General features: G+C 45.0%; 1 protein-coding gene and 1 long non-coding RNA gene across 6 annotated transcripts in view; one reads left to right on the top strand and one right to left on the bottom strand.

Annotated features, from left to right (window-relative positions):
• The window catches only part of Erich3 (glutamate rich 3), a 103,341-nt gene that overhangs the window by 76,515 nt on the left and 2,867 nt on the right, over positions 1–23,959 (bottom strand). For 2 of the 5 annotated variants that reach the window (XM_040751557.1, XM_040751556.1), the window contains exon 1: positions 308–503. The exons of 1 other annotated variant lie outside the window; for it this stretch is intronic. In XM_040751557.1, coding sequence (XP_040607491.1) covers positions 308–441 — 134 coding nt within the window. In that variant the 5' untranslated portion in view covers positions 442–503. Of the gene's footprint in view, positions 1–307; positions 504–654; positions 784–18,826; positions 19,039–19,130; positions 19,392–23,959 lie in introns of those variants that run through there. 2 more of the 5 variants (XM_040751558.1, XM_013123120.3) reach the window with 2 other exon arrangements.
• LOC121142273 lies at positions 1,116–3,903 on the top strand. Its single transcript, XR_005879250.1, has 3 exons — positions 1,116–1,405; positions 2,675–2,777; positions 3,797–3,903. It is a non-coding gene; the product is annotated as an uncharacterized LOC121142273 (long non-coding RNA).

The raw sequence follows: 23,959 nt of genomic DNA on the forward strand, positions 1-23,959 counted from the left end.
CTCCTGAACCACACTCATGAGCTCATTCCTCCAGACTGTAGCACACTTCCACCACAACCTGCCTCCCCGCCCCGGCCCCCCCCCCCCCCCGCACTCTCATCCTTTGGGAGGGGCTAGGGCTAGATAGCTGTTGACAGAAGTGCCTGTCCCGTCCTGTCCTGTAGCCATTCAGTCCCAAATAAACACGCCAAGGCTTTTATATTAATGACAAACTGTTTGGCCTGTTGCTCAGGCTTATCAGCAGCCAACTCCTACGGCTTAAGTTAACCCACAATACTTATCTGTGTGTAGCCTCATGACTTGGTACCTTTTCTCAGCAAGGCAATCCCATCTTGCTTCCTCCACGTCTGGCTGGCGATTGCATCTCTGCCTTCCTCTTCCCAGAACTGTCCTAGTCGGGTAGCACTGTCTGTACTCCCTGCCTGGCTGCTGGACAGTCATCGTATTATTAAACCAACACCAGTGACAAACCTTTACAGTGAACAAGAGCACTATCTCAAATCAGACTGCGATTTGGTCCCCCTCCACCCATACGAGCCCCCGTCCCAGGAACAGGTGACCTGACTGCCTCTGCCTCAGTCTTTTCTGCCTCCGCAGATGGAAGCACAGACCAAGCCAAGAGCTCCGCCGATGAACAACAAAGAGGGTTTTTACCTCCGGTTTCAAACGGCGTCTTCATTTCCACGTGAGGCTGCATGCATGGAGCGGCTCTAACCCTTCGGAATGCCGGAGCGCTCTGTGTCTGAGTACATGCTCACGAGCAAGATGGAAACCTTCTCCCAACCAGCTTTCACGCCCCTCCCGATGCAAGGCTGGCTTTCCCTTTGTGCGTGTTCATCCTGACGTCGCCCTGGTGGGATCTAGGGTCACCATGGAAACAGACCTCTTGGCTTGTCTGCAAGAGTGTCTAGACTGTGTCGATGAGCATGGGAAAGCCTGCCCTAAGCCCGAGCGGTGCGATTCGTGGGACCAGGGTCAAAGCACGAAGCAACCTGAGAACCAGCCTGCGTCCCTCTGCTTCCAGACTGTGGGTGCCATGTGACCCACCACCTGCCATAATGACGTCACTCTTAAACTGTGACCTACAATCAATAACCCTTGCCCACCTCATAGAGCCTTTGCCCAGCGTTCTGTAACAATGCTAAGAATAGCTAAGAACAGCCACGAATGCACACACCTAGCATGCGCCTCAGGAGGCTTCCAACTCCGCCTGCTACGCAGCTCCACACCTGAAGGCACTGGTGCCAAACGCACCTTTTTATTTTCTGCACCGGTTTTTAATAGACTTGGGCTGCTACCATGGGATACCACAGCTTAAGAGGCTTAAAGGACGGACGGACAGACAGACAGACAGACAGAGGTGCATTTGACACTTCTTCAGAGTTTTGGGTGCTGAAAACCTGAGGTCTGTCTACTGTGTGATGGAGATCCTGGTGAGGGGCTGTTTGCGAGGAATAGCTGGGGACTGACAAGAGAAATATGCCCCCCCCAGGTGGTACAAAAACAGCAATTACCCATGGCTTAGTCCACTCCCCCGACCCAGTCCACCTTTAAACACCATTCACAGCTGAGATTGGGATCTCAGCATGGGTTGTGAGAAATTCAAACTCAGTCCAGAAGGAAGGGCAGGGGCCATCAAGCTTTGCGGGTAAAGGAGGAGCAGGGTTAGGTTGAGCCACTGGCCACATACGCTTCAGGAACCTCCTTCTCTGATGTTTACCAAATAAGTGTGAACAGCTCTTGTTGGGTCTTGCTAAGGAGGCTGCTAAGCGTCTTTATCACTCTCCACCTTCCTTTTTGAAACAGGGTGTTTGTCCCTGACCCTGCAACTCATTGCTTTGGCAACACTAAGCGGTCAGCGGGTCCTAGGGAGCCTCCGGTCTCTGCCTCCCCTGTGTCCTGTGTCTCACACACACCACTATACGAGGCTGCCTGAACTCAGGCCCATGCTTTAAGGACTGAGCCTTGTTCTTAGCCCGACATGAAAATCTGTATAAATTAAATTGACACACATGTAACTTTCATTTATAGTTAGCCTTTAGCACCAAAACAATGTGTTAAAACCTTTAAAATAGCCAATATCTTAAACATATGTTTCTTCAGTCTGTTTTAAAAAGACTTGTTTGGAGAGTATATATATATATATATATATATATATATGTATATATATATATATAAATTTTTTTGTCCGAGGCAGAGTGGTATACATATGTAATCCCAGCAGTCAGGAGGCTAGAACAAGATTATAAATTCAAGGTGAGCTGGAGCTACAGGAGCAATGCCCCCAGAGAGAAAGAGATGCTGGCACAACCGGCATAGTTTTATTTTAACCAAATGTGATAACGAACCCATCTGAGCCAATGTCACTAGTATTCATTCGCTGCCATTACTGTAACAACATACCAAGGGCTAGCAGCTTATCCAGCACAGAGAGTCATTGCTTTCACACCTCCAGGAGAAGAAAAGTACAAAAATAGACCCCAAGGGACTGAGACCAGTATGTCGGCACAGCTGCGTTCCCTCTGCAGACCCAGGGAGAACCAATTCTCTTTTCTAGTTCCCAGAGGCACTGTGCACCTGGGATGCTCGCTGTCCTGCATTGTCAAGACCAGCTGTACACACCCTGCTCTTCTTAACGATGCCATCTGTCCTTCTCCTGCCTCCCTTTCCACAGCTGAGGGCTTTGCCCATCCCACAAATCCCATAAGACAAATCTGGGAGGCCAGCTGATCAACATCCACGGACCTACCTGCACCCTCCTGACACCGTGTGAAAGGGTAAATACCCAGTTACCTTGAGAATCAAGACACCGGTACCTTTATTGGTCATATTTTATTGGCCAAGAGATGTAGCGGGAGTTTCTTTCCGGCCTGGTCCCACAGCCAGTTAGCCCCAAATAAACACACAAAGATTTATATCAATCTATAAACGGTTGGCCGATGGCTAGGGCTCCTTACTGGCTTGCTCTCTCTTAATCATTAACCCATAACTACTTATCTGTGCATTTCTACATGGCCTTATCTTACCAGAGAACCCATGGTGCATCGTATGCTCCTGGTCTCTGCGTGAGGTCTCTCTCCGGCCTCCTTCTGTCTTCCTCTCCCCAGCCTATTCCAGGTCTGATAGCCCCGCCTATCCTTCCTGCCTGGCTACTGGCCAAACAATGTTTCAGTCATCAACCAATAAAATTTAAAAAAAAAACACATGTATACAGAAGGAGGACATCCCCCATCAAAGAGAATTTTCCTCATCCAAGATGCACTGGATGCGAAAAAGAGGCCACACTTGAGTGGTAACATGTGGACAGTGAGTCTTCGTGCAACTGGCCAGCACTTTCAAAAAGACAATCCCTGCTATTTGTCGGCCGGGCCTAGGCACTGTAGCTAGAGGGGAAAACTTTGAGTCGGAACCCGGCAGGGTTCTGCGAGGTGGAAATCAGGTCACAGCCGCGGCCTGGAGTAGAATCCACAAAGCCAGGCCTGGGTCCCATGCTTGTGTGAGGGGCTGCACAGCACGGCACACCTGCCCGGTTCTCCCTTGTTCATTCGTTTTGTTACTTTTCCAAAGAGCGTAGGCTGGTCTGCACTCAGGGTCCTGAGTGGTGGGATGGTTTTAGGTTTCCTGGTTGCATTTCTCTTCCTCATCTTCTTTCCACTCTACCGTTAGCGGAACCTGTCTCGTGCCCTCCCTTAGTCCGTGTTGTTCCCTCTCGCATACGCGCTTCTGTCTGCTGGCGTTCTTTTGATGCTCTCGTATGAACTGGGCCTCATCCTGCTTCTCTCCTCCCATTCTTCAGGACCAGCCAGCTCATTGTATACCTTACCGTCGTTGACCTTTTTTGGACTCCTCGAAAGCTACTGGAGTCCAGGAAGTTACTGTTGGCAGTAAGTTATCAGACATTTTCATAGTGGTCTACAGGATTTGGTTATTAGACATTTTCATTAGACGGCAGTTGGTTATTATACATTTTCATAGTGGTCCGGGTTGCTTACACTCCTGGACTCTGGTAGGGATCATGCAATGCCCTCAGCCTCGGGATTGAGAAATAAGCTGCTGGGATGCCTCAGCTCAGTCAGGGGAGAAGTCTACTATAACTTACTTCTGCTTAAACACTGCAGAACCTCTACCGAGAGAATGAGGGTCATTTTTAAAATTCCAGTCATCCACCTCATCCCAGAATCACAGATCTCATTTGAGAAATACAAGAAAAACAAGAATCAGGGAAATACAACTCCCTTAAAACTCATCAGTCTCACAAAAATCGACTCCAACGGAGAGCAATTTCAGTGATGCTCTAGACAAAGAATTCAAAAGGATGATTAAAGAACGTTCAGCAATATAAGAGAGATCATGGAAATCAATGAGCTCAGAACACAAACACCTGAAAGAAAGAAGAAAGTAAACACAGGATATGAGTGAGGAATTTAGTAAAAAGATAGAAATCCCAGGGAAAAAAAGCAAAATTTTGTAAGTGAGAAGTTTAGCAAGTAGGGGCAAGTATAGGGGTGTTATTTAAGCCTTACAAAAAGAATGGATCCAGTAGGAAAAAGACTATCGGGATGTGAAGACAAAGCAGATGAATTTTTTTTTTTTTTGGTTTTTACGAAACAGGGTTTCTCTGTATTGTTTTGGAGGCTATCGGTCCAGCCTGGCCTCGAACTCACAGAGATCCGCCTGCCTCTGCCTCCTGAGTGCTGGGATTAAAGGCGTGCGCCACCACTGCCCGGCAAAGCAGATGAATTTTTAAAAATTCAGACAGTGAAAGAGACAAAACAGAAATAAGATATGAGCAAACCCTTCAAGAAGGTACAGGACTCACTAGAAAAATCAAATCTTTGAATCATGGTCGTAGAGGAAAGAAGTTAAAACCAAAATTAATCAGAGGAGATCAAGAAAGTTGCCTCATATTGATGAAGGAGCCAATCCATCTAGAGGACATTATAGTTCTAAACATATATTTGTACCAAACGCTGACATTCAATTTCATAAGCACTACTTGATTTGAAGGCACAGACTGACACCAACACAATAATAGGGGTGATTTCAACAGTCCACTATCACCTGTAGAAAGGTCATCCAAACAAACAAACAAACAAAAACTAAGTATTCATGACATTATAGATCAACTGCCCCGAGTGCCTCAGTTAGAGCCCACATTCTTTGGGGCAACTCATGCTGCCCTCTATGAAACAGAAACTATATTAAGGTACAAAGCAATCTTTAACAAAATTTAAACAATTAAAACGGTTTCTTGATTTTCATCATAGAATTAAATTAGAAGTCAACAGGAAGAACTGTAGGGCATTCACAAGCCGGTGGAGGTGAAGTGATACTTATGAATGATAGTAGGCCACTGAAGAATGGCAGGGAAGCTTCCACAATGTTTATAGTTGAATGAAAACGGAAATACAGCACATGAGAGCTGTTGATTGATCATGGGATAAAAGCAGAAGGTCATAGCCACGAATGCTAAAATAAACAAAAAATCAGGCAACTCTCAAGTAACCCAATGAGCCCATTTCAAGGTGTCAGAAATCAACAACAGCTGACCATAAAGACAATAAGTAGAAAGGAATAATGAAGGCCAGGGCAGGGATTAATGAAGTAGAAACCTGTACAAAGAATATATGAAACAATGAGTTGGTTCTTCAAACTCCAGTGCTGGTGAGGGAAAGAGAATCTCATGCACTGCTGGCAGGGATGGAAGCCGGAATGAAGGACCCTCAAAGACCACAGCTAGAACTTCCATCGAACCCGGCTATACCACCTCCACACGCACACAGGACTCTCATCAACACACCCCAGAGGTACCTGCAATACCATTTTGGCGAAGCACAATTAACAGTGGACAAGCCAAGGGACGAGCCGAGGTGCCCATCAAAGATGAATGGAAAAAGGGATGAAATTGTATCATTTTCTGGAAGATGGATGTTACTGGGAGTCATGATACGACGGTCCACACAAGATAGCTATTGACAACCACGATGGCTAACCCAATTAAGAGTTCTGAGTGCTTTTCAATGATGGCCAGACCAAGGGTCCTGTGCTTCTACAAAGTCTCCTGGTGCTCCAGCTCAGGGATAGAGTTTTTAAAGGCAAAAACTTCAAAGATACATCCAAGTTAGGTGAGTGTAAGAGCAACCTTGACACACTCATTCTTGGCAGAGCAAAGTAGTCATTTTAGACATAACTTGTCAGTTATATTGGTTAATACATTTGGACCATAGTCCAAGCCAAGGAGATCTCAATAGTGTTACCGAGGCAGACGTGACTGTTGGGAGAGGGCAGAGAGGCTGAGAGCTGTCTAAACATAAAACGGAGTCAGGGCAGTGTTATGTTACCTTAGGCACTCCATTTCCACATTTTAGTTGTTGTTGTTACTTTTAAAATTTTGATTTCAGTTAAGAGGTAAATACTAAGTTCTAAGCATCTTTAGCTTAACCAATGCAAGGTTTTTTTTGATGAATTTGAAAAGACAATTTATTCATGAAGTAACCATAAAAGATACAAAGGTATATTTTGAAAACTAGTAGCATCAGTTTTCTGGAGTGTGTTGTACTCTGACAACACATGAGACACGTGTTAAATGCTCTAGATTTTTTTTTTCAAGATACTACTGGTGGCCTGAAGTTGGTGGGTGGAGTCCTACCACAGAAATTGACAAATATCATGCACATATATCAAGGCTCTTTTTTTTAATCCCCTGAAAATCCAGATATTAGAAGTCTGAACAGAAAAAAAAAGTGGTGTGATACACCCAAGGGGAATAGGCCACATGGCCCATGACATATGTGCATCTGGGACTCTGCCTGGCATTTCACATTCAATATGTGACCAGAGTGCTCACTTAATCTCTTCTATTCCCCGACTCTCACATAAGAACATAGGATTCTGCCAAGCACAGAGCCATTTTCAGCTGCATTTCCATTAAGAAGTATTATGCAAGAAATTTCTTTACATCACCACAAAAAGGAAAAGCTTCACCTTGCCCGAACATGGTATTTTATGCTGAGTAGAACAGAATCAAGCGAGACTCATGAGAATAAGCACAGTTTTATTGTAGAAAGATGAAAACTCTGGTTTGAGTTTGAGAGGTGATTTGCATTTCAGATGGCACTAAATTTGCAATTTGTAGAGTTTGACAGTGTTCAAAGAGGGTCCGTGTCAAACCTCTCCTGCCCACTCAGGCCTCTGAGTCAGACCTGTGAAATACGTCTGCAGCTCAGGAATCAAGTGCTTGCTTCGGACGGCTTGTTCAGCTGAGCTCAGACAGTGCTGGCTTGTCTGCCTGTTCATCGCCTTGATGTTAATGACAGAAAGGCTTTGTCTCTTGACCCAAATTCTTCATCCATTTCAGCCTACTCGAAAATTTGCAAGATTGCATCGAATTCCAGCTCCAGGAACAAACTTGTCGTATTTCTCTCAGTCAACAAAGTCTAAGGTTCGAATCTCATCAAGACTACTCACAAAGAAGTAAATGTATCTGAATTGAAATGCCATCTCCAAACAAAATAGCCAAGAGTGGTACCGGTAAGCAGAACAAAATGGTAAACTCTAGAAAATTCAGTTTTCTGTCCTTGCAAACCTCATGACCGTTATGCAAAATGTTAGAATATTTATAAAACATCAGAGCATGCATCGCTTCTAACGAGGCATAATAACTTTTTACTGACAGCAGAGAAATCCATATTGCTCCCCCTCTTAATGCAACATTTGATGAAATAAATGCAGGATAAAAGCAGAAACATGGTTCTAATTCCACTCGCGCACTCTGAGGGACTGCATTTTCTTCTCTTGACACTCATCAACGCCTACTTCCTGCTGTGGGAAACTTGTCTTCAGGTCTGAAGACATACTTACTTGGAGGTCTTGTGATGCCATTTGAATATGCAATTTGCATACTTAGTGGTCGGTCGCCTAGGATCTAGCTAGCCCAGTCATTTCATTCAGGATACTAAAGCTCTGAAAGTGAGTATGTTCCGTTGGTAGACACAAATCAAAGGGCTAAAAGAAAACAAACTAGGTGGGAAAGAGAAAACATCTTCAATGAATGGTGCTGGTATAACCTGTTGTCTACATGTAGAAGAATGCAACTAGATCCATGTCTTTCCCCAAGCACAAAACTCAAGTCCAAGTGGATCAAAGACCTCAACATAAATCAAGTTACACTGACCCTGATGGAAGGAAAAGTGGGAAGTAGCCTTGAATGCATGGGCACGGGAGACCACTTCTTAAATATAACACCAGTAGCACAGACACTGAGAGCAACAATCAATAAATGGGATCTCCTGAAACTGAGAATCTTCTGTAAGACAAAGGACACAGTCAACAAGACAAAACGGCAGCCTGCAGAATGGGAAAAGATCTTCATCAACCCCACATCTGATAGAGGACAGAGCTCCAAAATATTTAAAGAACTCAAGAAAATTAGACATCAAAATACGAAATAATCCAATTTTTAAAATGGGGTACAGATCTAAACAAAGAGTTATCAACAGAAGAAACCCAAATGGCTGAAAGACGTTTAAGGAATTGCTCAGCTTCCATAGTCATCAGGGAAATGCAAATCAAAAATGACTCTAAGATATCTTATACCAGTCAGAATGGCTAAGATCAAAAATACTGAAGACAGCTTATGTTGGAGAAGATATGGAGTAAGGGGAACTCTCCTCTACCACTGCTGAGAATACAAACTTGTGCAGCCACTTTGGAAATCACTATGGTGGTTTCTCAGAAAAATTGGAAATCAATCTACCTCAAGACCTAGCTAACCAATCTTGGGCATATACCCAGAGGATGCTCAGTCATACCATAAAGACATTTGCTCAACTGTGTTCATAGCAGTATTATTAGTAATAGCCAGAACCTGGCAACTACCTAGATGTCCCTCAACCAAAGAATGGATGGAGAAAATGTGGCATATTTACACAGTGGAGTTTTACTCACCTGTAAATTGGCAGGCAAATGGATGGAAATAGAAATAAAGTCATTCCGAGTGGGATAGCCCAGACCCAGAAAGACAAACATGGCATGTGTGCACTCATAAGTGGTTATTGGGTGTAAAGTATAGGATAACCATGCCTTGGCCCACGGCCCCAGAGAGGCTGAATAACAAGGATGGCCTGGGAAGGGGTGTGTGGATTTCCCTGGGAAGGGAAAACCAGGGCAATCTCCTGGTTGAGCTGGGAGTGCTGGTGAAGAAAGGGAGGAGGGATTGTTCAAGTCACGACAGGGGAACTCATGGACTCTGGATCAGCAGTTGGGGAGACTCCATGGGACTGGACCTAGGCCCTCTGAATGTGTGTGACAGTTGTGTATCTTGGACTCTTTGTGGAACTCCAAGCAGTGGGACCAGGGCATGTCCCTGGTGCTGAGCTGGCTTTCGGGAATCTGTCGCCTGTGATAGGTTGCCTTGCCCAGACTTAGCACAAGGGGATGAGCTAAGTCCCGCCCCATCTTGATGTGCCATGATTTGTCTGCTCAAGCCCACGGGAGGCCTGCCCCTTTCTAAATGGAGATGGAGGAGGAGACAGAAGGGGAGAGGCTGGGCACACGACTGGGAGAAATGTTATCTAAACAGGATTTTAAATTTAAAAATAAATACATACAACAACCTAGGCTGTCCCAGGAGTGGCCGCAGAACGGCACTTGTTGACTTCATGCCTCTACCAGAGCAAGGGTCACGCATGTGCCCAACGACTTTGGACTCCTTCCTCTTGCCCTTCCGCAGCGTCTTATATGAAGCCTGGCACCACTCAGGAAATTCTTAGACAGCAAGTGAGTCAGTCAGTTAATGGCAACAAAATACATTGCTGGTCCTCAGGTGCATATTCATCTCCTTTATAGGAAGCCACAAGTGAAGGATGTGGCCTTCCTTTTATCATTTCAGAGCAATAACTGACAGCATCATGGCAGGAAGGAAAACAAAAGGTTTGACGTCATGTTGCATGTCCTCTGGCTTTGTTAACATGCAGAGTGTTCCAGTGGGTCAGCGCTGCCACAGTGTTGAGTGAGTGCCTTTACGACTAAGCATGCACAAGGACTTGGGGGAAGTCTCCTGAAGGGCTGAAGGGTGGGAGGGAATATGCCTTTCTGAGGAAGGTTGAAGAAAGACCAGTGCAGAACGATAGGCATGAGGGTCGATTATTTTCCAGCCCTTTATAAGAAAGCTCCTTGCCAAATAAAATCAGAGCAAGACGCTGCTACCCGCTACTTTGTAGGTGATGATTGAGCTGATACCATCCCAACCGCCTCATAGTACATCACTCATTCTATTTTATTTGTATCCAAACCTGCCGGGTCTCAGCAATTATGCTAAATATTGATTTACAATTTCTCTCAGCTCATCCTAACAATGCATCCAGAGGAGAGCCATAATACTACTTTATTTATAGCCTTAATACAGTGGTTTGAAATGACTAGTTAACACCCAGGTCTCCAACTGTGCCAGAGTCTAGCAAGGCTGTTTTACGGAGCTCGGAGCTCAGAGACCAGGCAGCAGGAAACCTTGCATGGTAAAATGCCTGGGATACGCCTGCTCCAAGTAAGATGCGCAATAAGATCTTTTCTTTTTAAAATTTCCAGATCTTTAAACAGAAAAAGGAAAATGTAGCGACTTTATAAAATGCATTAACAACAACCAAAAAAGAACTCAAAGCTAAAGAAGATAACGAAGCCGTTAATGGGAAGACAAGAGGAAGAGCAGCTCCATAAAGCGACCGTGTTTATCGGGAGCGTGTGTGGGGAACTTAGTTAGAGTTTTTTACTATGCACAGTACTGTAGACGCTCCAGATAACAGCTTCCTGTGACTTCACTCTCACAGCTAACTGCAAAGCACTGCTATCTTCCTCTTCATAAAATACACATACCCAGCTCATGTGTGCTGAGAGGTGGCCAGCCCTGTCTGAGGACCCTTCTGCTTTAACCACTAAAGGGAAGGTGTTCTGTGAAGGTCGGCCTGGAGAAAGGACCCCGTGAGTCAGTTTGGTAAACAGCTAACCTGAGGGGAGGCTGCAGAGGCACGGTCATAACGCACAATGAACAATGGAGTGGTACATTGACTCAGTAAGAGGTAAGGCGTCTGAAAATAAGAATGAGAGGGGCCGGAGGGATGGCTCAGTGGTTGAGAGCACCGGCTGCTCTTCCAGAGGACCTGGGTTCAGTTCCAGCAGCTACATAGTGGGTAACATCCATCCGTAACTCCAGTTCCAGGATACCTGATACCTTTGCTGGTTAGTCTTTGAGGGCGCTGCATGCATGCGTGTGGTGCACAGATGTACATGCAGGGAAGATTCCCATACATATAAAAAAATAAATCTCAAGAGAGAGAAAGATATTCCCACAAACAAAAAAATTAAAAATTAAAATTAAATGATGCCCGATAAGAGAGTGTGGCCCGTTTTCTCAGAACCAGGGGCTTCCGTGGCAGCTGCACAGGGATTCCAAAGAGGAAATGCATGGGCAGATTGTTACCATTTTACCATCGAAATCCCCCAGGCTTGAGTCTGAGAGGCAGAGTGTGACCGCGTTTGAACTTACCCCGTCCATTCCGTAGGTTGGTGGCCAGATCCGGGCTTCTCCCTTCCCCCATACTTCATATCCTTCCCTGAATAGGGCCATAAAAAAAAACCTGTGCCTCCTTGGACAGTCAACAGTGTCGAGTGGGTGGCTGTGTGTGAAAAACCCTGCAACCTTCAGCCCGAGGTGAACGGTCCTCGGGGGCTGTGAGAGGAGCTCACCCTCACTCTCTACTGAGAAGCTACCCCGACAAAACCAACCTCCCGGCAAAGAAATGCCATCCTCACAAGGCGCATTACATAAAGGGGGCTCAGGGGACATCTGTGTCAGTGATGAACCCATGATCCCTCTTGCTCTTAGACATGACCAGGGTCTTCAGCCTGGAGGGCAGCCTCAGATACCAGGAAGTCAGGTTTTAGGTCACTTTTGAAGTCCAGAGACTTTCTCAAGTCCGCCTATGGAGCTGACAGCGTCATCACACTGAGCTAAGACGGTTAAGCATCGCCAAGTAGCACAAACTGGCCCTCGGATGTCACGGCTGGCTACAGTGACCCTCGCCTCCTTTCGTTTTTTAAAATACAACCTTAATTTTTCCTCGGTATCTCATTCAGTTTACTTCGAAACAAGCTGTAGATTTAACACATGGTTTTTAGCTTTCATTCGGCATGCTCCTGGAGCACCACCACTCTTCAGGCCAGTTCCCAGTCAGCACTGAGCCCTTCCTCTGGCCAAGCATAAGAACAGTGCTGACCTTTCGGGAGCAGCTACCAGCGTCAGATAGGAGCTCCTACGAGCAACTCGGCATTCAGCACAAACCATGTTGTGTACACTGCACTTCCAAACACAGTTATGAAGCATGTTGTAGGAGGAAAACTGAAATCGGTGTCCGTCTAACCACCTGTTATTTTTGTTACATTCCTTTCCCAAGGTCGGGTTCTTGTCTGTCTGTCTGCTTGAGACAGCATCTCTCTACATAGTCCTCGGTGTCCCGGGACTCACTGTGAAGACCAGGCTGTCCTGGAATTCAGAGATCCGCCTGCTGCTGCCTCCTGGGAGGCATTGGGATTGAAGGAGTGCACCATCACGGACATATCAAGATACGGTTCTTTTTAAAGTCAGGGGTTCCTGACCTTTTTTGGAGACGAGGTTGTATGTGTATTACTCAGGTTTCTCCACACCTTGGAAACAGAAAGCTCTAGTTGGAGTTTTCTATTTGCATCTCTACTCTGTGACTTTCAACGGGTTGTGTCATTGCTGTTCTCGGTTTTGTCATCTGAAAGATGTCTTGTGGTCATGGAGCTTTGAGTGAGAATTAAATAGGACATCATAAGCAAATGGCCCAGTTCAGCCAGATACATCTTTGTTGTGGTAGTGCCATTAACCACAGCTTAATCTCATAAAGCAGCTAAGTATCCACCTGTGTCTTGAGAGGAGTACAGCAGAGTTGTCATCCAGGTGTCGGGTACGTCTAGAATGCTTGGAGGAAGGTATGGTTTAATATACCTGGAATTCAACAAGCCAGGAGAAGGGAACTGGGTAAGCCCTAGGCCATGTGAAGGATGTAGGGAACATGTGAGGTTTGTCTTGGGGAGGAGAAGGAGCACCCAAATGCTAGGGATGAGAGAGAACTGTGGGGTTCCCCTTCCTCTGCCCTCTGGTCAGAACCTCTCCCAACACAGCCCCTCCTTCTCCTGAATTGCCTTCTGTACATGCACTGGACCATTCCAGAGCCCCATGGTCAAATCACTGACAACAACACCAGGCGACCATAAGTGTTTAAAAATCCACCGGGCGCCCAGTCATCAGAATATGTCCTACCAGACATGGAGAAGACCGGTACAACAGATTCAGCCTGCCCCTGGGGCGTCTGGCCCAGCGTGTTGTCTTGAGGTTTCAGAGAATGATAATAAGTCCCAGGAAATGATGCTGGCATGACCAGGTAAACTACAGTCACAGCAGCCGGTGCTCACCGTGCCTGTGTCTCTTGTGTCTGGTTGGCATCTCAAGGAGTCCTCAGGAAGTGAAATCTGGACTGGGACCTAAGTGGCATACCAAGGGTGTAACGTGTAGTCTTCCCCCCTGCCTGGGTCCTGTGGACACGTTAGCCCCCAAATAACACACCAGACACTATATTAATTATGAGGCTATTGTCCGTTTGCTTTGTTTCTTATTGTCTAGCTCTGATTTAGTTATTAACCCATAGTTACTAATATGTATTTTTATAAAAACTTATCTTTCCGAGGACACCCTCCTGACACATCCTTTCTTCCGGGGAAATCACATGGCAACCACGACTCTCTTTACTACATTTCCCAGAATCCTCCTAGACTCCTAGTCCCACCTATCTTGCTTCCCTATTGGTCAACAGTGCTTTATTTACATATACACAGAAGGACTTCCCCCATCACAAGGGTTAAGGGAAGAAGCAGGATTTGGGCAAAGGATGAGAGGGATAGAAGAAATGTCTGGGCCATATTAGGAATGTCACACTCTAGGTGCCAGAGACAAAGATCTTGGGTTACCAGAACTACACAGTACAGTCAGTGTAATGAAAGCAGACAAATTATAAGAAAGAGTGGATTGTCAACCAAGGCAGTTAAAATTTCAGGTCAAACATTCCTTACTGTACTATTTTGGCTTGGAAATTGGAGCCTTCTTTATTTGTGCTTGACATTAAAAAAATGGGCTTTTTTTTCTTAGAAATAAATGGTCTACTTGATTATAAGAAGCCCAGATGAGCTGAACTCAAGGAACCCAGTGACAGAGAGGGAGGAATGATGAGCAAAAGGGTTAAGACTAGGCTGGTTTAATCCCCAGAAACAGCTGACCTGAACAAGGGGTAGCTCTTGAATCCCAGACTGAAGGCTAGGAGGCCAGCATGGGACTGATCAAGACCCCCTGAATGTGGGTGTCAGTGAGGAGGCCTAAGCAATCTATGGAGCCTTGGGTAGTAGATCAGTATTTATCCCTGGCACACAAATGAACTTTGGGGACCCATCCCACAATGAGGGATGCTTTCTCAGCCTGGTCTCTTGGGGGAGGGCCTAGGTCCTGCCCTGGATGAAATGACAGACTATGGACACCCCCATGGAGGGCTTCACCCTCCCTGCGAAAACAAGAGGGTATTGGGGGGGTGGTTGGAAGGAGGGCATGGGAGGTGCAGAGAGAAAGGGAGAGGGACCTGGGATTGATGTGTGAAGCAAACTTGTTTCTAATTTAAATTTAAATTTAAAAATAAAAATTTTAAAAAAGAAGCCCAGATGCAGGGCTGGAGAGATGGCTTTACAGTTAAGAGCACTGGCTGCTCTGCTGGAGGACCCGAGTTCGATTCCCAGCACCCACATGGTGGCTCACAACCATCTGTGAACCCAGTCCTCCGGGATCCGACACCTTCTTCTAGTCTCTGAGGGCACTGCACACGCAGACAAGACACCCACACACGTCAAATGCATACAGTTTTTTAAAAAGAGAAGAAACCCACATGCTTGAGCACACATGTGCATCCCTGCACATACCTTATGTGCACATGAGTGCATATGTACACACACACACACACACACACACACACACACACACACACACGGGATAAGAAAGAAAAGTAAGTTAGTCCAGTTGGTGAAGAAGGTGATGCATGAACTGTGAAGTCCTCCCCCTCTTTCCCTGTCACTTAGGTCCCCTTCCTGTTTTGAGCGGTACACTTAGTTTATTTTTAGTTGACATACTTTAAGAATTAAAGTCTAAAAGACCCAAGCAATATATACTTTCCACGAAAACCAACGGAAATACATTGTAGCTGCCATTCATCAAATCCCTATTAGGTGCCAATATATCTTCAGGAGAGGCATTCATCAACCCCACGTCTGCAAAGAAGAGCGGATGGGGTACAGAAAATTGAACTTTCCCAAGCTCACAGAATTCTAATTTCTACAGAATATTTGCCTCCCTCCCTCCCTCCCTCCCTCCCTCCCTCCCTCCCTCCCTCCCTCCCTCCCTCCCTCTCTCTCTCTCTCTCTCTCTCTGAGTGTGTGTGTACAGGTATACAGAGATGGTTTATTTTTAGAGTCACCTTGACCGGATTAGAAATACCCACAAGACTAGGAGACCAAGAACGCTGGGTAAGTAGCCGGATCAATCCCTGGAGAGATTCATGCTCTGATGACATTCTAGAGAAACACTGAGATTAAAAGGTCCTACTTGGATAAAACAGGCCATGAAGTCCACGTGTCTTTGTGGGCCATGTCTTGACCTGACTCCCCTCTACATACCCACCTTTTCACGTTTCTTATTGACGTGCTTTCTTCCCTAAGATGTTCTTTCAAGTATTTTCATCACAGTAGCACAAAAAGCACACACACACACACACACACACACACACACACACACGTCCATCTTAGAATACCAGGATTTTTAACTTAAAGAAAGGAAGCAAATGAAAAAAAGAGAAGTTTCAGGTAGTTGGAGCCCTTATTCTGACTCCTAGAAAGGATCTGGCCGTCTGTCCAACCTCCCCATGCATTTCTGAGTCTCCTGATGGTTCTGTCTCTACATCCTGCCCTGAGCCATCCTTCCCCACACAGGGTTCTGGAATTCAGCTGCTGCTTCACGCTCTCAAATTGAGCCCAGAAACTTCAGAGCTCCCATTTACTGTTCTGCCCCGAACTTGAAATCTCAGGACCCTCTTCCTGAGATAAGCAACACCCTCTCCCTATGTCATAGACTCAGAACCCCAGCTTGACGCACAAGAAAGAAGAATTTATATGTAGTGACATATTATTTATAATTTATTGAAGCGTGCCTGAGGATTCAGAAAGCAAAGTCAGTCACAAGTCATAGAAGTCAGACATATATATATATTTGTTTTTAGAGACAGGGTTTCTCTGTGGCTTTGGAAGCTGTCCTAGAACTAGCTCTTGTAGACCAGGCTGGTCTCTAACTCACAGAGATCCACTTGCTTCTGCCTCCCGAGTACTGGAATTCAAGGCGTGTGCCGCCAACACCCGGCCAGACACACACTTTTGATCTTAGCCACCAGAAGCTAGGAGGTGGTAGTACACACCTTTAATCCTAGGACTCAGGATTAAGAGGTAGATGGCTCTCTGTGAATCCAAGGCCACGAACCAGATTGAATCAGTGTAAAAGAGAATATAGCCCACACATTTAATCCCAACATTAGGAAAGTATATAAGACAGAAGTAAGGTTTCAGAGAGAGGCATTTGTTCTCCAACCATACTGAGGAGAGGTAGCAGTTTGAGACTTGGTGAAGAGCTCATGGATCAGCCCTTTAAGATTGAGATAGAGTTGAGAGCTAGTGGTCAGCTACCTTGCCTCCCTGATATTCAGGTTGAACCCCAATGTCTTATTTTTCATTTTACATTTTATAGAAAAGAATTTTATAACAACATCTCAGAATTGTGGTGAGGTTGACATTTTCTGCAGTTAACAGAAATTCCAAACTGGATTTCAAGAGAAGGAAGAGACCAGTTTCTTCACCTGCAACATGACCAGGAATCATAACTTCATGTCTGACTTAAAGCTCGAGACAAACATCGTTTAAGAAAGAAAAGTCACGAAGTATGGTTTTCCACGTAAGCTTCCAAATGTGAGGAAGAGGCAGTGGGCACGCATTTAAGACAGCGTAAAGGCAGACGTCTTGACTTCTCAGTCCAGGTCAGCTTGTGTACCGTGGGCTTACAACATGCCTGCTCTGAGATCACGACACCTAAATAAACAAGTAATGTCGCTGCCCACACACTTCCCAGACACAACGGTCTGCTGTGCTGATAGCTATAATTTGGAGACAGCATTCTACCGTTGTCGAAGGTTCTCTGACTTATGTCTGACCTGCATCCAAAACGCTTCTCCAAGATGGGGTCTTTCGTTGTCTTAATGCAACATCCGGACCACAAGACAAATCTAGAAATCTTGTAGAAACCCATGTTTGCCTACACACTGTGGTTATATATAATGTACCCACTATTAGCATTTCAAGTAAGACAGGCCCTGTGCTAAATGCGTAGGCATCTCAACTGGTCTCAAAATCAACCTGCAAAAAAAAAAAGATACACCTCTCTCGGGCAGGAGTCAGAACAATGACGAAACTTCCTTAGGGTCACATGACTCCAGTGTGGCAAAGTTGATAACCCGGAACGCAGAACATGCAAGCCCAAGCTCAGCCAGCCAATAGCAGCACCATAGCGAGCGTTGAGCTGCTAAGAAAAGCCATTCTGGTCCTTTCTCCCTGGTCTGCCTCTCCGGTGGAGTGCACAACTGTACACACACTCTTCCCCTTCTCTCCCTAGTACCTGCGCATATCTATTGATGAAGCTATAGCCAGTGAGATACTCCAAAAGCATCCCATGAAGGTTTCCGTGGCCCATTGCTTTCCTTCCCGCTCATGGTGGTTTTATAAAAATAGGATGCCTGACTCAATTTTTTTAATTCTTGCTACCACGAAAAAATGATAAGAAAACTGCAGAGATAGAGACTTGCAAAAACTCTAAATCTTGGTAGTAATAAAGAAAATGTAATCACCTATCTGTATGTATACTGCTGATAAAACGAATCACAGATATTGACAAGGCCTGAGCCTCTACTTGCTTTGTATTCTTTTTTGCAGCCAAAGATATCGCTAATACAGGATTACTGTGCTGTCTGAGGACAGAAAGGGGCTGGGGGTGTCAGTGGCTTTAAAAACTATCTTCTAAACGTGTTATGTAGACCCTTTTAGGAGCTCAGATGAATTCTTGAAAACTGAGTCTAGATCATAGCGATCCCTGAACGTGACATTACAGGACACATTCCACGGACCAGACATTACCGCACAGGACACATTCCACGGACCATAACTGAAAGAATAAACGACTATTGAGTGACTATGCCCTTGGAACCAAAATAAATCCTCGTCTGTGTAGTGCTTGATCTTGACTGCTAGCTCGAAGGGACTTAGTATCACCATGGAAACAAACCTCGGGCGTGTCTGTGAGGGACTTTGGGGTTAAGGATGTGTGCTTAAGGACCGCACAGAAAGGGGGTAGCAGGCTGCACACCAGTGTTCACAGATCTCAGCTTCCTGGCCACAGATGCTATGTGACCAACTGTTTCATGTTCCTACAGCCACGAAGGACTCTCCCTCTCCCTCACCCTCTCCCTCTCCCTCCCTCCCTCCCGATCTCTCTCTCTGTCTCTCTCTCTCTCTGTCTCTCTCTCTCTCTCTCTCTCTCTCTCTCTCACACACACACACACACACACACACACACACACACACAGTGGACTGTGGCATTAAACTGTGAGCCAGAATAAATTCTTACCCCTTAAGTTGCTTTAGTCCCAGCAACGCAGAACATGACTAATACAACAGCTTTCGGCAGCCATTGAGCTGAGTTTAACACACAGTACCAGCGATGTGGCAAATCCCAGAGACACGACAAAGAGACGCGGACTCCTCACCACCAGGGTTTGCAGTTCACACGGGAGATGGAAACGCTGCTTGGATGCTATGATGGTGTGATTTTTAAAGCAACTGAGAAACAAAATGGTGTAGTTTTGTCAAAACGGGGAAGGGGGGTACATCATGGTGACAAGGACTGGAAAAATAATACAACAATCACTTACAGAGGGAGGATCTCAGAGGATCTCCGCTGGTCTTCCTGGAGTCTGTCATATCACAGCTTAACGTTTTCAAAATGCAGACAAGTGGAGGTTGGAGAATTAAAAGCTACTTGTATCCCTCGTACCCAGCAATCTGAAGTTCCTTCTAATTCTACTCTTCTAATTTACCACAGATTATTTTTATTGGACCCTAAACAACACAGAGATGATAATTCCTGTAAATATCCCGAAGCAAGTGTTGTAGAGAAGAAACTGCTCAATACTAAAGCCACACAATAGCCACAAGTATGAAATATTATAGCCCGTCACACAGAGAGAATGCCAAATTAACAGCAACTATAAAATGCCGTGATTTGATTCAATTTGAGACCCGTAGTTTGTAATGCTGTTTCATAACTACTTTGGATAATTTATTTTGCTGTTTAGTTCCCTGCTGCTCCTTCCTTTGCCTAAGTACTTTGCCCTAAGTATTTTTCATTAATTTATAAATGTTTACAGCTGTGACACAAAAATAATAACAGTCACAGAAAAATGGATTACCAGTTTAAAAATGATCGATTTGATATCCCAATCAGTGCCAGGCACTGAGGAGTGGGAGTAACTTCGGTAATAAATAGACTTAACACATCCTAGCAGAGGTTACTGGTCTGTTTCTCCTCAAACCTCTTCTCACTGGGATTTTCCTCGGGTGTTGGCTAGATTTGGATCTTATCTCCATTTTGAACTTCCGGCTTCAAGTATCTGTATATCATGTGATGAACTTACACATCAAACATACACAAACACATATACACACATACCACAATAGCCACGTGGCATACACACACACACACACACACACACACACACACACTTATGAATCAAATACTAGTCTCCAATGTGATAGTTTTAGGAGATGGGGAATTGTGGAAGAATTTAGAAGACAGTTAAGGCCTCACAAATGGCAGTAGAACTATTAAAAACAAAAGGAAAGGAAAAGGATCGCCCTAAGAGTGTTAAGGTCACAGACAGAAAGCAACCATCTGTGGAATCAAGAAGCAGACCCTCTTCAAACACTTAGCCTCCTGCCCTGAACCTTCCTAACTGCCAGAACTGTGTGAAATCCATTTGAGTTGTTTCTAAGCCACTCAGTCTGTGGGAGTCTTTTATAATTTAGATGCACTAAGACACCCACTACTACCACACAGCCATCAATCAATCAATCAATCATTTGTTCTCTGTGACTCTGCATCTCTTATAAGGCCTCACTTCAGCTTTGCAGGACCAGGCAGTGAAAATTCTCAGCTGTGACAAACAGGTTGGTTAGCTCACTAAGACTGTCATAAAGTCATATCCCAGAACAGGCAGGCGGCTTACACAACAGGCATTTATCTTCTAGTAGCTCTGGAAGCTAAAACCACTGCAACTTTGGGCAGGCATCCACAGAGCTGGTTGCTCCCAAAGGCCACGAGGAAAGAGCAGTACCAGCTTCTGGTTGCTTCATACATGACCACCTTCTTGTGACGCTCCCAGACTCTATCTGTGTGTGCACACCCGTGTCTTACTCTCTATGTATTGTAAGGACACAAGGCAGGTCAGATTAGGACCCGCTGCACTGATATCACTTAACCTTATTACTTATTTAAAGATCTGTCTTCAAATACAGGTAGGATAACCGGAACAGTTACCAGTTTGTGTAGGCAGCATGGACTTGAGGCACAGAAATTAAAATGTCTTTCTTGAGCACCTAGAAAACCTGATTGCAGATGGATTCTCCATGCTTGCAAACCAAATGTGACCATTAATGACCCCATCAGGAAGGGTACAGAAACCCTGTGGAACCTACCACATCCATGTTGGAAGCTGTCCTGGAAGAGAAGATGACAGGGAAGCTATGCATCTTTGAGCAGATGAAATTCCTCATCACGGTAGCCTCCCACAGACCAAGAGATAGCCACACAACGGAGATAGGAAGGGGAGAGCAAGGATCAGAGAGGACTCATAACAGAATGGGAACATCTTAAAGAATCCGTGTGTGTGTGTGTGTGTGTGTGTGTGTGTGTGTGTGTGTGTGTGGTGTGTTTATGTGTGTATACTGTTCAGCATTGTTGTTCATTGTTGATGTTTATTCCTTGTGGCTCAGTATACAAGCAATGATTCAACAATTTTCCAGAAACCTAAAATCCCGGTACCAACAGAATCATAGTAAAGCACGATTATTCATACCACCAGGTTCAAATTGTCACACCATCCCTTTTCTGCACAATACACATTAATCCAAAAAGGGGCAAGCCCTCAGCCGAATTACTTTGGCCCAAATATATTTTCTGATCAACAATTTGCAGCAATGATGTTGCCAGGGAAGGATGCATCTCATTTCTGAGCTAGAGAAAGAAGGGAGGGAAAGAACCAGTAGCTTGTGGGAAGCTGGAATACTCGAATTGACTATTTGGGTGAAGGTACAAAGTCTTGACAATTGTTTAACCTGTAAAACACAGCATGGGGTTCTACGTATGGTACACTAGTCAGTAGCTCTTCATGGGTTGAGATACTCAAACCTAGGGACACTGCACAGCCTTCTTATCCAGTGTAGTTAGGATAATTAGTCACTTATGCAAAAGAAAACCACTGCATAGTCAAATACATTTGCCTTAAATAATGCATTTGAACAGAAAGTACAAATACATGTCTGCTCACTATACCTCTTTTCTAGTTAAGAGTTTTAGTTGAATTAATCAACTGCTCTGTCACTTTTAGTAAATTATACATGAGGTTATACCATTTGAGGATTTATAATTTGAAGGAAATGACAAAGACACTTACAGAAAAATGTAAATGTTGGAGTATCCATTCAGCATCTTTGTGCTGATTTTAGTGCCACTTAAATGTGAGCGTTTCACTCTAAGCTCGGTATATGTGAAATCATCATATGACTTGTAGTCTTCTGTGGGGGACATGAGGAAGCTACAGGAGGTGAGAGCCACAATTCTCCCCACATTCTACACATCTTGGTCTGCATTGAAATGGACCACAGGAGGCTCAGCACTCACTAACTACAGAATATTGAGGTTTTCATCAGAAGTAACATTGCTGGAAATTTGAAGGCTCAAAAATTCATGTCCCCTCAGCCTTAGATTATCTGGTGCTGTCTTAGGAGTTAAGAATCTGGTCAGAGAAGCTGTGCTTTCCCATTTTGTTCTTAGTCCAAATAACCTGGAGAACACTCTGTGTCTCCTCTCTGTGTTTCTAAGCAGAGACTTGGAAAAGGGACGGGGGCAGAGGACAACACTGGACCTCACGGTGGCATTGTTCTCTAACCCAGTGGGCAAACTTGGACCACACACTCATGGTGTAGCATAGAAGGCTTTCCTGAAGACCCTTGGGAAGGCTGACCTCAACAGAAACCTCCTTTACTCCTCAACTTCCCCTGGGATTTCTTAAAACGGACGTTCATGCTTGCCCCACTATAAATTATAGACACGCTTCTACTTCCATGAAAGGAAGGTGCCTCTCACCATCCAGTGTTCTGTAGGGGACCGTCAAGCTTAGCAAAGCAGAGACGCAGAGGGGCAATTTGAAGGGTATTCTAGGTGTTACTACAACAGACACCTTCCCATACTGGGCAACAAATCTGATTACAAATCCAATGGCTCCCAGCCCATTGCATCTAGAGCAGGCAAGTCCACTGAGTAGTCATCGGAAGGTAACTGCGAACATTTCTGGTGACAGATGACTGTAATTTAGATATGCCTCTCTAAAAGAATTCAAAGCACTTAGCATTACTGGGGCAAATGCCTCTCCGTTCCCATCTGTTTGTATGTATGGGTTTGTTCAGCCCAAGGAAGAGTTGTGGTGTCTGTATTAGAAAGGATAAGACCTGCAACATGAGATTGGCAGGACAGGAGAAGCCGGGACATGTGAGTCTGTTAAACCCACCTGGAGCTAACCTGCTCCCCAAAGCTAGCCTGTAGGTGTTCGGCAAGGTTGATAGAAACTGCCAAAGCTGAATTCAAATATTTAAAAATATCAAGTCTGAAATTCCGTGTTAGAGGTGATTTTTTGGGGACAGACAGGAGCAACCAGCTATAGTTTCCTACAGAGAGCTACATTGTTAAGAATAGAGGGGAAGACCCCAGAGGCCACTGGAATGTAATGCACACACCTATTGGGAAAACTCGGTGAATTACAAATGTCACCTGGGAAGATATATACCACCTAAAAATGCACACCTCGCAATGTTTTTGTCTCTCTGGAGTTAACAGACAGAGCAGCCCAGCAAAGCATTTCCCTTGTCATAGAGCATAAGCTCCTTCCCCTCTTTGCTCAAAGATATATCTTTGAAGGCTTTCCTAAGTCAAGTGGATCTCTCACACAGGGAGCCAAATCCACATGGATTCAGTGATGAATGCGAAGAAAGAGCTATATTGTTTTTATTCTCATCCATGATGGAGAGATGTGAGATTCCTATTCTGCCCCAAGGCACGGTACCCAGCCCACAAACTCACAGACAGCAAAGTGGGTGCGACCTAGCAAATTGGGGGGACCATGAAATAAAACTGCTCAGTCTAAAAAAAATCTTTCATCAGAGACAGTGGTGGCGGCAATGGCGTTTCAGAGTTGGCATCCGCCAAATGGAGAGGCGGCTGAGACTTGACGTCTCCGTTGTCTTCGGAAGACTTTTTAGGACCGTTTTTTATTTACTTCCAAACTCCATCTGAACAAGGTCAGTGAGGGGCCTATGTGGCTTCTATTTAGAGTGTTTCACGATGTAATTAAGCAGGCAAACAACTCGGAGCGGGGAAGCCAAGAGAAAGCACCAAGACACTCACTACCAACTGACGGGAGACATTTCA

This window comes from Mesocricetus auratus, unplaced genomic scaffold, assembly GCF_017639785.1.
Source record: "Mesocricetus auratus isolate SY011 unplaced genomic scaffold, BCM_Maur_2.0 Super-Scaffold_100009, whole genome shotgun sequence".
In the NCBI taxonomy this organism is placed as follows: Eukaryota; Metazoa; Chordata; class Mammalia; order Rodentia; family Cricetidae; genus Mesocricetus; species Mesocricetus auratus.